Genomic DNA, 14,469 nt, shown 5'->3' on the forward strand with positions numbered 1-14,469 from the left:
TGGACAACGCTTGCGTTGGAGAAAACAGCATAAACAATAATCTAATGAAGAAAAAAGATGACGAGGAAACAGGTGGTTGTTGTTAAGCAAGTCTGTAACTGAGTTTGTAAACGAAAATCATTAAGTCAGAGGAAAAGGTGCCCAGCGCATCCAGTACTCTCCAGAATGACAAATGTGACTCTGATTTTTTGAAGCGTTTGAGGTCGCAGCGCCCGATGTGCTGCCAGGAGCAGCTGCTGCTATCAGCACGCCTCGGCTTCTTGGCTGCCCACTCCCCCAGCAGTGTGCGCTCGCCTCCTCTACTGGCCCCCTCCCTCCCTCCCTCGCACGAGGGGGCGGGGCTTAGGGCCAATCTTGGCGAGTGAAAAAAAGCCGAGGACTTGGAGCGTGAACATGGCGGAGCAACCGGTTCCTGCGGCGGCGGCTCAGGTGAACGGGAGCGTGCCCGTGCTCTTCTGCTTCTCCGTCTTCGCCCGGCCCTCTGCCGTGCCGCACGGCTCCGGGTATGAGGTGCTGATCCAGAAGTTCCTCGGCTTGTACGGAGACCAGATCGACATGCATCGCAAATTCGTCGTGCAGCTCTTCGCCGACGAGTGGGGCCAGTACATCGACCTGCCGAAGGGCTTCCTGGTGAACGAGCGGTGCAAAGTGCGGCTTGTGCCTCTGCAGATCCAGGTGAGCGCCCGCCTTGTCTTGTGGTGCCTGACAGCTCCCTTAGGACCCACCTCAGTGTCCCTGGTGTTCAGGACTGCCCAGCCCCCTTGATCAGATGGTTTTGTAGTGTCCTGTGCTCTCTGTCCCTGAGACCAACCAACGTCATGTGCCCCTTCCTGGGTGATATCCTTGTAGTGTCATGCGCGACACTACACTCCCTGCTCCCTCGTCACTCTACAAGTGAATTACTGTCCCTCAAACTGCTGTAAATCCACCCCTCCCCGGGGCGAGAGGTGTGCCCACGAAATCCACGATTGTGCCTTTTCAGGTCCAATTCGGTGTCCATCATACAGGTATTCAGATGCCCGGATGTCCATCCGAGGTGCGTCGTATGCTCGGGGTCAGTGCACTGTCCAGTCCAAATCTCGGCTGCCCACCTGCAGTAAGTGCCCTTCAGCCTCCAGTCTGTGTAATCTCAGTGCCCGGCACGTTCGTCGTTGCGCCCTCCAGTGCAGCTGTGCGCATCTGGACCTCTGTGCGCGTGTCTCTGAAGAATGCTGTTCCCAGTCGGCGCAGATACCCGCACCGTGCCAAGGTGACTGAGGCTGTGACAGTACGATGTGGTCTGTTTACTGTCTGTAGTTGAGCGCGACATGGTACATTTGGAAAAGCGCGTGTTCCAATGAATCTTCAGTCTCTGTCTGCCAATTCCGGTTGGGCTGCTGTTGGATCCTGTTGCTTTCTTCTCATAAACTTAGCAGTAATCGTGTCTGTGTGAATGAAGTGATGGAAACAGTCGGCATTAAAGCCAAGTACGTAGTGCAGTGTTTTGGGAAGCAGTGCTCTTATAAATGAAACGCTACACAGGAAGTGTCATGTCTACCCAGAATCAAGACATCCCACACCTACCCTTTTTTATTCGAGAAGGTCCATTTAAAGTTATTTTATTGTATGTATGTTTAATGCAGTATGGCGGGGGGGGGGGGGGGGCTGTTGAGTATTCGGAAGGCGCGTGCTGAAGTGTAAGTTTATTTACTACACCATGCCTCGTGGCTCAGCTCAAGTGGGCAGTGGTTCCTGTTGTAGGGTATGCTGCACCCTTCGCCCGCCTGACACCCACACAGTCCATTCAGCCCATGGCCACCACCTCCGTGGTTAGAGGAGGCTGACCAAACGTACAGACCCCTTCTAGTTGTATTTGCCGCACTCCATGGCAATCTTATACTATTTTCACTCGATATGTATATTTTTATCATGCATGCAGGTCGAAAGACCTGTTGTGCCAGACCGGTCTGTGGAGTGAGTCCGTGTGAATGCCGTTGCACCCTGCTCATGCGCAATCCGCCACAGAGGGCCGACCCTGTGGCTGTGTGCTGTCATGGGAGTCGCTTGGGATTGCTTCCCCCTTCCCATGGCTGCTTCACAAGCAGCTTCCTCTCGAAGCGTTGGTACATTTAGAACCCTTGAAAGAAAAGCAAGTGGTGTAGGGACAGAATAGGCTTTTGCACCTGTGAGACATCCTCCCAGTAATATCCATTGCGTCTGGCTGTCAGTCCCAGGCTGTAGGACGTAACTACATGTACATAACAGGAATCCACATGCAGCAGACAATGTGAGAGTGTTGTATATGGTGTTTTTTTGATTTGTTTGTTATAAATAACTCTTCCAAGCCCTGCAGCCACACCAAACTCATGGCTTCTGGTTAGAAGAAAAGGAAACAAACTTAAACCAAGCATTGACTAAACCAAGAGACTTCCTTATTTTTAAAGAAGGAATGTCCTTCACATTTCATGCCCTTCACATTTCATGCCCTTCATAAGCTGCGCGTGGTACTGCTCCCATGCAGGCTGCAGTATCTTACGGTCTTTCTGGAGCTCCCATAGCCCTAACGTGCTCCTGTGTCACAAAACCGCAACCCATGGCAGGTGTAAGATATTCTGTCTGCAGGGCTGTGTGCATGTTCGATATGGTAGGGAGATATGACAGGTAGGTATGTTAGGCGTGTTGAGATTTGTAGGTATGTTAGGTTAGGTATGCTATCTTGGGTATGGTAGGTAAGTATGTTGGGCATGGTAGGTTCTGAAGGTATGATACTAGTTTGGGTTTGGTAGTTTGTAAGTCATGCTAAGTATATATGACAGTTTAGTATGGTAAGTTAACAAGGTATGGGAGGCTTAGTAGGTTATATGTTGCTAGGTATAGTAGAATTGTTAAGGCATACGATTTTAACTGAATTATAATAGTAAATAATATGGTGACAGCAAACTAAAACAAAGGAATGTGCTTAGTGTTTAGTAACAGGGAGTGAGATTTTGTTAAGTAGTAAAGCCATACATCCACAAGTAAAATGCCATTGCCTCAGGAAAGTAAATACAGTAAAGAGCACAGACTGGCTAAAGCTAAACATAATGTTGCTTCTGCAGCTTAACTGAAGGACTACATGATCAGTTACCAAAATCTAATTCGTCTTAAGCAGGACAATATAACTATCCTCAAAATGCCATGACCTTGATGAACAGCCCATAAAATCAATAGCAAATCATAACAAACATGAAATCCAGTGGTTGAAGAGAACTGACCCAAACCTTTCTATCTGTTTATACTTTTTTATATTTTGTTGTGAAGTATTGATGACAAAAGCTCTCAACAGATTGCTAAAACCGTCAGTAGTGAGTCCTAAAAAAATAGTAGTTAAGGCACTTCCACCTTCTTTTCTTATAGTGGTCACACCATAAGACCAATAACATTAAACAATGCGATTATATAAGTTGGAGATATTGAGTCATGGAATAATTGAAAGTCTGGAATTTGCTTCTTTTCCACGAGCCATGATTCTCTTTGACAAGCAGGGCCAGACAGACTATTGCAGTTGACCAAGCCTGCTATGGTCTCCTGCACTTCCAAATGACTAGACTGGTGTTTTCCCTCCACTAACCAGAACCCTGTGCCTTACTTACCCTTCACAACGTCCACTGTAACACCAGACACAACTGAGCACTCAGCAAAGAGATCAGAAAAATGAAAATGTATTTGTGACTGCAAAGTATGCCTGACATTGTGTAGTGAGTGTTGCTCCTGATTAGACCATTAAAGAGAATCTACTACTACAGAATTGCTGAATATTCTAAAACCTAAAGCAGACATGCATTGCTTAGGGCACCCCGAGAACCTGCAGTGTGTTTGCCCCCAATTCTCCCATGACACTTCCTGCATGCTTGATGCACGTTAGCGGAAGTCCGTATCTCCCTACACAGGGTGACATTGTGATTTTAACAGCTAACCATCACTTACTTACTCTTTGTTGAACTTAAATGTATTAAGGTCGTATCCTTTACTGAAAGAACAAGGATTGGACAGTACAAAGTGTGTTCTGTACTGTTTAGGTGCCTACGGTATGAGTTTCCACATCCACAAATAACATGCAGGAGTAAGCCTTGACTGTTCAACCTTACTAATCATGAAAGTCAAAGCCCAAACAGGAGCTCTTGGGTATTTTCGGAGTTCCAGGGATGGCTGCAATTATTATTACAAGTAAACCTACTTTCTCTTGCGTCCCTTCTGCCTCCAATTACTGGCTTGCGCACGTAGTCACAGTTTACATTTCAAGTAGATCTAAACTGGAAAAAGTGGGTCTCAGAAGTTCAGTAATGTGGGCAATTCTAGGCCAAATACCTTACTCACTGGTGTTCTCCATTAAGAATGTAACTCTATGTATCAAATTATTAATTTTTGGATTGTAATTTTTTTAAACAAACTTTATAGAAACTTTGAAACCTTCATAACTATCAACAATCGTGATCATGAAAATGTCTGTAGCTTTCCGAAGCACATTTGTAGAGAGTGCCACTAAAATATAACACATGGTATTGTGTGTTGAACACCTTGTTTCTCATTCGAGCTTCCCAACTTGCTCACTTTGGGTAAGGCAAAAATGAATATTTAGAAACAAAGCGCTTTCCCTTTTGTTAACTCGTCAGCATAACTCCCATGGTTAAACAAAACCTCCCTGTCTCCTGCGTGGAATCAGATCTAACAATGTGTACCTCTCACCCCCTTTTTGTGAAGCCTCGCCTTTTTGTTGGTAGTAGTGTTTGATATAGTGCTTTTATGATTTGATCATATCTTGTGTTTATTTGACTACTTCTTCTCTCTTTCATCATGATAATGTACTTTTCTGGAGCTTATGCTTACTTCTACTTTCTTTGTTTTCTTTTAACATTGTGCTTTCCTATGTGCCAAACTTGGTTCTAAAACTTCAGACACACAGGGAGGCAATGCACTGTTTACCTATTGCATTCATTGATTTACAAATTTGTTGCAGCCTTCCAAATCAAATACACAGCACTGTTTTTTTTCTATTTGGTATTTAACATACAGTATTGAACATTTCACATACACTACGTACATCATTCATCCACAAGTTGCAATTGAAATGAAGTCAGACCTATTGGACTGCTGTTATATGCATATTCAGTTATAGGAAATCTGAGTATCCAAAGTCCTGGAAGGTATCCGCTAGCAGGCGCGCAACATCCATTGGATGAGACAGATCCCGGGCACACACAGAGCCGCACCCGAACGTTTCACAGGTCTTTAAAAGACCATTTGAATGTTAATTAGGCCTTGTCGTTGTTTCACCCCTTCTAAGAGCCCCTGCAGCTCCACTCTGCCTACTGATTAAAGGTTCAACCCCCCCCTCGAAATTTTTTTCTTAGCTCCCCCGAAATTTGGTTCTAGTTGCGCCTCTTTCCGCTAGCATGCAATTTGTTGAGGATCGTGACACATCCACCCCACTCTCTAGACAACATTCAGTAAGCCTTGGAGAAAAGTAACCCTGTGGACCTCCTTATACCCTTTTCCCCCCCTCAGCCGTGGCCCGGTCTGTTCTGGACTCCTTAAAAAGCAGAAGTCACCTCAGCTCTAACCAAGTGGTGCTGTGCCACCCAAACCTCGGGGTTGTGCAATGAACTCTCGCCACCCATAATACATCCCTCCAGGTGTTTGACCTTGCCTTTTTTGCAGGTTTATCCCTAAATGTTTTGCCTTTTGCCTCCTATCATTCTGACCCTGTTTTTTTTGGCTATAGGATTCTGGGCACTTTACCACTGCTGATCAGTGCTAAAGAGCATGTGCTCTCTGTGTAAATTGATTGGCATATTTGATTTATTGGTAATTCCCGAGTAAAGTGCAGTGAGTGTGCCAGGGCCTTTAATTCAAATGCTACAAGTGGGCTTGCAGCACTGGTTGTGCCACCCACATGAGTAGCCCTGTAAGTGTGTTTCAGACCTGCCAGTGTCTGTGCGTGCAGTTTTGAACTGCCTTGTTGACTTGGCAAGTGCACCCACTTACCAAGCCCTACCCTTCCATTTTCTTACATGTAAGGCACCCCTCAGGTAGGCCCAACGTAACCCCATGGGCAGGGTGCAGTGTATGTGAACGTTTGGGCATGTGCTGGTGTGTTTTACATATCCTAATAGTGAAATACTGTGCATTTCGTTTTTTCACTATTGAAAGTCTGTTTGTCCCTTAGGTTAACATGGAAGCTGCCTAGTGTCAACTTACACCTTTCACTTGCCATCGGGACAAGGTAGAGAAAAGAAGTTTAGGCTCTCCGGACTCAGAATTTAATAACACACCTTTTTAGTAAAGGTGTTTTTGCAAATTGTGTGTTCGAAATTGTTATTTTTAGAAAATGAGCAATTTCTTGCTTTACCATTCTGCTGGCCTCTTGTGTTGTGTATTCACCATCTTGGTTTGGAGTAACAGGACCTAGGGATGTGCATTCACTATGGACAGTCACAAGAGGGTCTGAGGTGTGTCCTGCCTTGCCTGAGTGACTCTTCCCTAGGCTGAATAGGCCTGGTCTGTGTTTAGAGTGGTCGGAGGAATTACGGCAGCACCTGAAACAGCTGTGTCTCCTTTCCACAATGCAGCTTCCACCCCCTGTGGTCAAGCTGGACCAGAGAGGGCAGAACTGGTTAGTTCAGAGCTCTGGAGCTAAGAGAACAATAGGAAATATGGTAAACGTGCAAGACCTTAGACCCCAGGACTTGAGATTACTTCTGGAATCAAGAGGCACCTCTGCCAAGTAAAAGAGCTGGAGAACTGTAAGGAGGAGGCTGCCCCTTTGCTGTGTGTTGCTCTGCTGGGTTGGCCGGCGGTTGCTGTTTCTGTCAAGGAGAGGACAAAAACTGGACTTTGCTTTGAAGCTGTTTGAGAAGAATATCCAATGGCTTGTAAATGCTTGCCTCCTGTTCTGAAGTCTCAGGGACACAAAGACCTCACTTGCAGCATCTCTGAACTCCACTGCTGGGAGTTCTGACCTGCCTAGTGGTGCTATTTCCAGTCCTGGACCACTGGAGGTCTGTGCTGGAAGATTCCTGTCACCGTCTCCAACACCGCTGCCTGCACTGACGCCGTGGTCACTGCTCGTTGAGTGAGCACATCATCAACTGTGGCACGGTAGCCCCGACTCCTGCCAATGCAGTCTCCACATTAAATCTGACATCAGGACCTAGGCAACTGCCTACACCTGGGCCAAGGGCACAGCTCGTGGAGTGTATGACGCACCAACTGACTCCAGCACCTCCCGACCACCGTTGCAGAGTCGCTAACCGATGTGGGTGACTGCCCGACGCCTCACCATCACAAGGAACCAAAGCCTTGCTGCCATGTTATCTCCCCAGCAACAGTAAGCAACCAACGCCTCCCCTCCCCTGCATAGCAGTAAGGAACCAACGCCTCCCCTCCCCTGCATAGCAGTAAGGAACCAACGCCTCCCCTCCCCTGCATAGCAGTAAGGAACCAACGCCTCCCCTCCCCTGCATAGCAGTAAAGAACTGATGCCTCACCGCCCCTGAATACCAGTAAGGGACTGCTGCCGCCCGGCACAGGCACCACACCACCTTGCGACGCCATTGTTTGGATCATTACAAAAGGTTCTGTTTCTCTGGGGGTCTGTGTGACTCCGTGACCAGCCTGCACACCTCATGGTTGGCTCCGTACTTTGAATTTGTACCTGTCACGACGTTGAGATAGCCCCAGTTGGAGCTATTGTCTTCTAAGAGCTATATTTTTGCAAGAAAACATTTACATGTGATATTTTGAGTTGTGTATATTGGATTTATGTTGTTTTGCTCTTGTTTGTTTTAGCTAACAATATTCTATTTTTCTAAACTGGTGTGGTGCCATTTGCGGTGTTTTCACTGTTGCTGTGGATTATATAAAAATGCTTTCTAGATTGCCTCTGTAGTTTAGCCTGACTGCTCTGTGCCAGGCGACCAGAGGGTGAGCACAGGTAAACTTAGGTGTGTACTTTACTCATCCTGACTAGAAGTAAGGGACCCTACTTGAACAGGCTGTATGCCACTGCCAATTAGAGACCCCCATTTCTAACACCATGGAAATCCAGCATCCATTACTTTTACAGTCTTTTGGGGGTACCTGGCAACTCGTCAGGGGAAGGTGGTCCGGATGCTGAAGTTCATTAACCAACTCCTACCAAGCCCTTGCTACTTCCATCAACTGAGGTGTCTCACTCTCACACGACAAAAGGTGAATCCCCTTGAGAGAGTCGTGGGAATAAATTAACACATTGCACGGACAATCACAATAACATGAAATCTATTATAAACACAAATATATTGTACAAATTATTTATTAAACATAAATAGTTAAAAACAATTCATAATACTATTGAACAAATTGCAATTCTAAAAGAAAAATCAACATATTACTTCATCAACTATGGCCTGCATAATTGACTGGACAGACAAAAACTGTAAAACATAAACATTGTAAAATACAATTTGTACATTTATAGCTCACAGATATTATCACCTATAATTTATCATCACAGAATTCATATATAAATATAAGTGATAGAGACTCAAATTGTACTAGGAGTGCGTCGACGCGTTTCGGTGGTGTATGCTGATTTATTCCACCTTTTTCAAGACAGTTCTTAGTTGTCTGTCGTGGCTGAGGGTCTGATACAGCACCCTAAGGTAAACATACATTTCGTTACTACATCTTGGGTTACCTTCGAGATTATCAACAGGTAAACCTTGATCCTATTACCTGTCGTACACCTATTAGGAGGAAACAGGGCAATTCAAGATCAGCGATTTTTGTATCTCTATTCAGCCGCTATTCACTTATATTTATATATAAATTCTGTGAGGATAAAATATAGGTGATAATATCTGTGAGCTATAAATGTACAAATTGTATTTTACAATGTTTGTTTTACAGTTTTTGTCTGTCCAGTCAATTATGCAGGCCATAGTTGATGAAGAAATATGTTGATTTTTCTTTTAGAATTGCAATTTGTTCAATAGTATTATGAATTGTTTTTAACTATTTATGTTTAATAAATAATTTGTACAATATATTTTGGTGTTTATAATAGATTTCATGTTATTGTGATTGTCCGTGCAATGTGTTAATTTATTCCCACGACTCTCTCAAGGGGATTCACCTTTTGTCAGGTTAGATAACCTCATTTCCCTTGAGTTTCTTAAGGGGTACCTCTCATTTATATTCTCATTCTTTTTCTCACTCCCACAGCCTGCCTAAAACCGCACTTCTCCTCCCCCCACCCCTGAAGGCCCCTCAGTGTATTCCAGTTCCTAGTGATTTCTTTGTTTGTTTGGAAAAAACCTAAATGAGACCTGCTCATGACTTTATTTTTGGTCGTGTGTGGGAACCAGCTTATGAGGACACAGGACACTGTCATCTTCACAAATAATTGGCATGTCTATATCCACAAAGTATTAAACTTCCTGTTTTAGGGCCGTATTAGTAGATATTTCAAGTTCATACACTATTTTTCCACAGGTCTAGGCCAAGATAGTGCTGTAACTAAATAGTCAGTAAAACATCTAAGAGGGCTCACAAAACAAATAAAATTTGCTATTTGCATAAATAGTTGCTTTCATTCTGTCACACTATTCAATAACTTCCCTGTGAGAAAACACAATGCCTGAAAAATGGACTAGAAGAGCTATGCTCTCACGCATTGTGAGTGACAATCCGACATTTGGACTTAGGGTTCAACTCCTACACCACATTGATTGTCACACCTGTTGGGAATAGACGCTCTCCTTATTTTTTTCTATTCATCGCTCATCTGGGTGCATAGCAACGCTGAGGATGCTGTAAGTGGCCTTTCCATCACAGAAGAAAACACCCCATAGACCCTTCTATTGAAGAGCACGGACGTATCTCAGCTGTGCTCTACTAATTGGGAACAATATGTTTTCTGCATTTAATCTGGATACCTTTATATATTATGCATTTTGTGCCACTGCAGTTCATTACCTTTTTAATGAGACTTTGCTCTTATTTTGAACTGTTGTCAAGCTTACAACGATGTCGGATTAATTAAATCTTCAAGCACGGATGTGGCCGAAGGGCTAGCGTGGTTGACCTCAAATCTGGGGAACCGGGTTCGAGTCTCGGCAACGACGCTCGACATCACAGTGACTAACAAAAATGAACGCGTCCTTGTGTAAAGCAACTGGCGCTCATGTAAATGCTCTGATACCATTGCGCTATACAAAATAAAAAAATAAAAGTTGCGTGATATTATTGCCTGCGATATACTTAAGTATGCTTTTTACTACGCACTTACATTTGAAAACACACACCTTCGCGGAAAAAAAGCGGAACCAAAGTAAAACCTGTTTTTCCAAGGAGGCTAATTGGCAGCGGAGAAATGCAGTAGGTGAAGGAGTAATTATTGATGTAGGTTATTGATCGTGGATGAAACCTCTTAGTGTTAGTACATAACTGCAAATGAACTGCTTTCTAAAACTCAATGAAAGTGTACAATTTGAGATTCCCTGAAGCTATACGCAGCAATTGAACCAATGAAACAAGATTTTAGCACATAACAAAATTCTGGCAAGTTGACTACAGATTTAAATCAGCTGTTGCACAGTAGTCTTTCAATAATATGTCCAGCTTTGTAAACCTGAAGGTTTTCCTGCCAGATAAGGGAACATGATAGTTCCCTTGTGAATGGATCTGCTTTATTTAATCTCAGCCACCATTTCTTAAGTCTCTACTGGGTTTATTAGTCCTCTGATGATGTAAAACGACGAGGGCCATAAGGTGCCGTAGCAGATCTTTGTACAGAGGATACTTCATCCTTTGAGGATTAACCAAAATAATCTCTTAATACCTCCAGGGTGCTTGATTGTGACCAATCGAGTGCAGCAGCCTATGCACCTGAGAAATGGGAGTTGGGCACCCCGAGGTCACAAACACAGTCTTTGCTTTTCAATACGATTTTTGAAGTAATACCGAGATTCAGGCCAGCAGGGCATAAAGCTCTGGAGTTTTTTCATAGTGAACACTCGCCTGCATGCTTTAGAAAAATTACTAATGCGTAAATAGAAAAGGGCTAAAAGCAGGACATTTTTAGGTCTGGACTAAAGATCGCTGTACCTGATCGCCAACCCAGTGTAATAAATTAAAGAAACGCACGCAAAAAAACAGAACATTCTTAGATGGGTCTTCCATCAGCCCTCTTCATCTGTTGATATTTTCAGCTGTCATTCACAATTTGCTTCTGCCTATCACAGCATGGAGCAATGGGCCTCCCACTTCAACCATTGGCTGTCTTGCACTGCGAGTGATGTTTTATCTTTCCTAACCACATGTGATCATATTCTTAAAAAGAAGTGCACTTTAGTCCAAGGGCTGGAAAGCTACTTCTTTAGTTTGCCAGTGTTTTTTTTTGTTAATTTTATTCTTTAATCCTTTTTATTTTTTAGCCATCCTCATGTGTTTGAACAATATACTCAGGGTACATTAATGCAAAGTCAGAAGTAACTTTATTTGTGCCAACAAGAATCACATTGTTCTGTGATGTACATTAAAACTAGAAAGAGACGATATGCTTCTAACTACACATACTGGCTAGGACCCCCCGCCCCCTAATCCTTTATGGGTTCCAGATTGGGTAACAAGTACTATATGAATGCAAACCTTTCTTCCCCTTTTATCCCTCCGCTATCCTTCTCACTCCAAATGACTTCTACATATCCACCACTGAAATTACTTCATATTTCACCATATTAATTCACCACTAATCCTTTTTGGGCTTCCTGAATAGCGTGCGTCAACAAGCGCTATATAAATACAAACCTTTTTCCTCCTCCTCTATCCTTCTGCTATCATTCCAAATCAATAAATAATTGACTAACTTATCCACCACTTAAAATATACTTGCATGTTTCACTATACTAATTCAACACTAAACCTCTATGGGTCCCGGAGTAGCGTGCTACTCGCCGAAAAAGCGCTTTGACTCCTCGTCGGGGTAGTAAGCTCTTTATAAATGCAATTACAATACTATAAAGTTTACATATTTCTTTTGTTTTTCTCTTATTTGTTGTGTGTGTGGTATACGACTTTAAAAAAAAAAGTTACCATTTAACCAGCTTGCCATGGTTACATTTATTGAGTTTGCCAGTGCTGTATTGAAGAAGAATTTGTGTATTCTGAAATGATGGTAGATTAGAAGGATGTAGAGAAGGGGCAATATGTAGACATTGTGCATTGAGGAAGGCAATTCAACTACACTTATCTAACCGATAACAGGCCTTCTGGGGAAGGCGCAGCCACCGCCCTTCTCGCTAATGGTGTTTGAGAGAGTAGGCAGAGGACCAGGGAAGTGCCTGTCGTCACGGGCCTGTTTCTGATATTCTTAGTGGGGGCTTGCATTTTAAAAATGGAACAACTGGATCACTTCAAATATCATTCGTTACCTAGCAGTGCAGCATGTGGAGCGTGGTAGATGGCCTTTGTATGCAGGGAATGTGCACACAAGAGAGCTCCTAAACATGGTATTGGTTTTAAAGAGAAGACATGGGCAGCAGTGATACCTACCATGTGTGCTGATCTCCTAACCTCCCCATGGTGGCAAGAAGGCAGAATATAACCAAGAGTGTAAATCCAAGAAAGGAACATCCAGGAGAAAGAGAGCGGTGAAGGGAATAACAGAGGCGGGTGAATGTGCATTACCTGGGCCATGGCAAGAATGGATGCAGGAGCGGCCACTGAAAGGACAAGTGAAAAATATAAAAGAGTAGATATCGCAGATGCAAATCCTGCAAGCCCCCAGGAGGTTCAAGGCATAACCCGTAATCATACCCTGCTAGAGCACATTTGGTGCACTTGCTTTAGCACAAGACAAGGCACTGGAAAATGTCAGGAGCACTCCTCGTCCTCTTAGCTAGGGAATCGTTGAGGTCAGGGTCTGATGCAGGACAGCACAAGGTGCAGGGGAGGAAGGAATGTGCACCGCTGCTTAAAAGAAAATATGTGAGGATAAATCTCCTCTAGAGAACACTTAAGGCAGCAATGCCCATCATGCAGTGTATTTAAGGTCAGGAAGGCTGAAATGGGTAGTTGGATCCTGCAGTGGGTGCAGGGTAGGCACATTAATAGAGTTGGGCTGTGCAGCCCTACAAAAATAAGGTTTGCAAGCTGTAGAAGTAAAATGAGCTGTGTATAGCAGTGAGAACTCGAGGGAGAATGTAGAGATTGTGAATGGCTGTGAAGCTTCCAAGGAGGTATTCAGTAATAGTAAGAAGGCCCAGGGAGTCCCTAGAAAGAGCAGTCCTCTCTACAAGTGATGAAAATGTGGTGGTTAGAAGGAAAAAGAGAAAGATCCAGTTAGGCAGCATAGCCAATGAAGCAGGTATAATGGAAGAGTCTCATTGGATAACAGAATGGAAACAGAAAGGGAACTACAAGTTTTGACAGCAGAGCATGGGCAGGAAAAAGGAGAGTGGGGCCTATGAGGGTGGGTACTGCAGATGTTCAGGGATGAGAACAAGAGAAACACGTGTGAATTAGAAATAGTTACATGACTTTCGGATGGAGAGAGAAGGTGAAAGAGAGCAAAAGCACAGACGACCCATTTTGCCCGGAGCACAAGTCAAAATCTAAGAAAGCGGCTGTACAGGAAGAAAGCGGGACAAATCTGAGGAAAGATGAAGGTAGTATCAATAGGAAAAGGGTCACACCTTCTATGGGGACAAGGGAACAGTAGATAGGAGGGTAAATGTGATGGTCAGAATCTTTTGTAGAGATTGGGAGGTTCCAGATGGATGTATGGCAGCAATAGGTGTAGGGCAGACGCCATGAAACAGGAAGGAGGCTTATAACCGGGCACAAGGAGATAACCGAGAATGTGATGGGATACAGGAGATTAGTGCCTAGAGCAAAAGAGTGTGAAGAGCATCCAAGGGAGCATATTTAGAGAAGCGTAATAGATGTGGGGCCTGTTGGGCTAGGGCGAGCAGGATGAGATATCGAAGATTGTGGTGGGTTGTCCTTTTAGCCCTTCATAGGGAGAGCCGTCTTTAGTCCCATATACATCCTTGCTGGATTGTGGCGGTCAACCATGCACCATGATGGCATGCTAGTATTCATAGATGGATCTGTTTGCCAAGGCCCAGAAAAGTTCCCTGGGTATGCCTTCAGGTTCAGCTGGTCTCAGGGCCGCTATGTTTTTTCCAGGGAATCCACTGCTATCACAAGTCCTGTGAAAGGAGTGGGAGGATACAGCACAGATGGTCCTGAATGCTCCAGCTTGGACAAGAAGGCTTGGAATGCTTATCTGTTGACACACAGGCATGTTGTCACTTCTTCTCTTCTGTACAGAGTGGATCTGTTCTCGTAGCAGAATGGTCAGATGCTCCACTTAAGTCCTAAACTCTGCACATGCATTAGCATACATTGATCAGTGTCAGATAGTCATTTTCCTTCTGAATGAAGTTGTGCACGTTGTGGCAGCCA

General features: G+C 44.1%; 1 protein-coding gene across 1 annotated transcript in view; it reads left to right on the top strand.

Moving 5' to 3' along the window:
• The first annotated feature begins 353 nt into the window (after positions 1-353).
• ISOC1 (isochorismatase domain containing 1) overlaps positions 354-14,469 on the top strand; it is a 114,508-nt gene continuing 100,392 nt past the window's right edge. Inside the window, exon 1 of the mRNA XM_086961120.1 lies at positions 354-675. Coding sequence (XP_086817246.1) covers positions 394-675 — 282 coding nt within the window. The 5' untranslated portion in view covers positions 354-393. The remainder of the gene's footprint in view (positions 676-14,469) is intronic.

The sequence above is a fragment of the Lissotriton vulgaris genome, chromosome 3_1, assembly GCF_964263255.1.
Source record: "Lissotriton vulgaris chromosome 3_1, aLisVul1.2, whole genome shotgun sequence".
Taxonomy (NCBI): Eukaryota; Metazoa; Chordata; class Amphibia; order Caudata; family Salamandridae; genus Lissotriton; species Lissotriton vulgaris.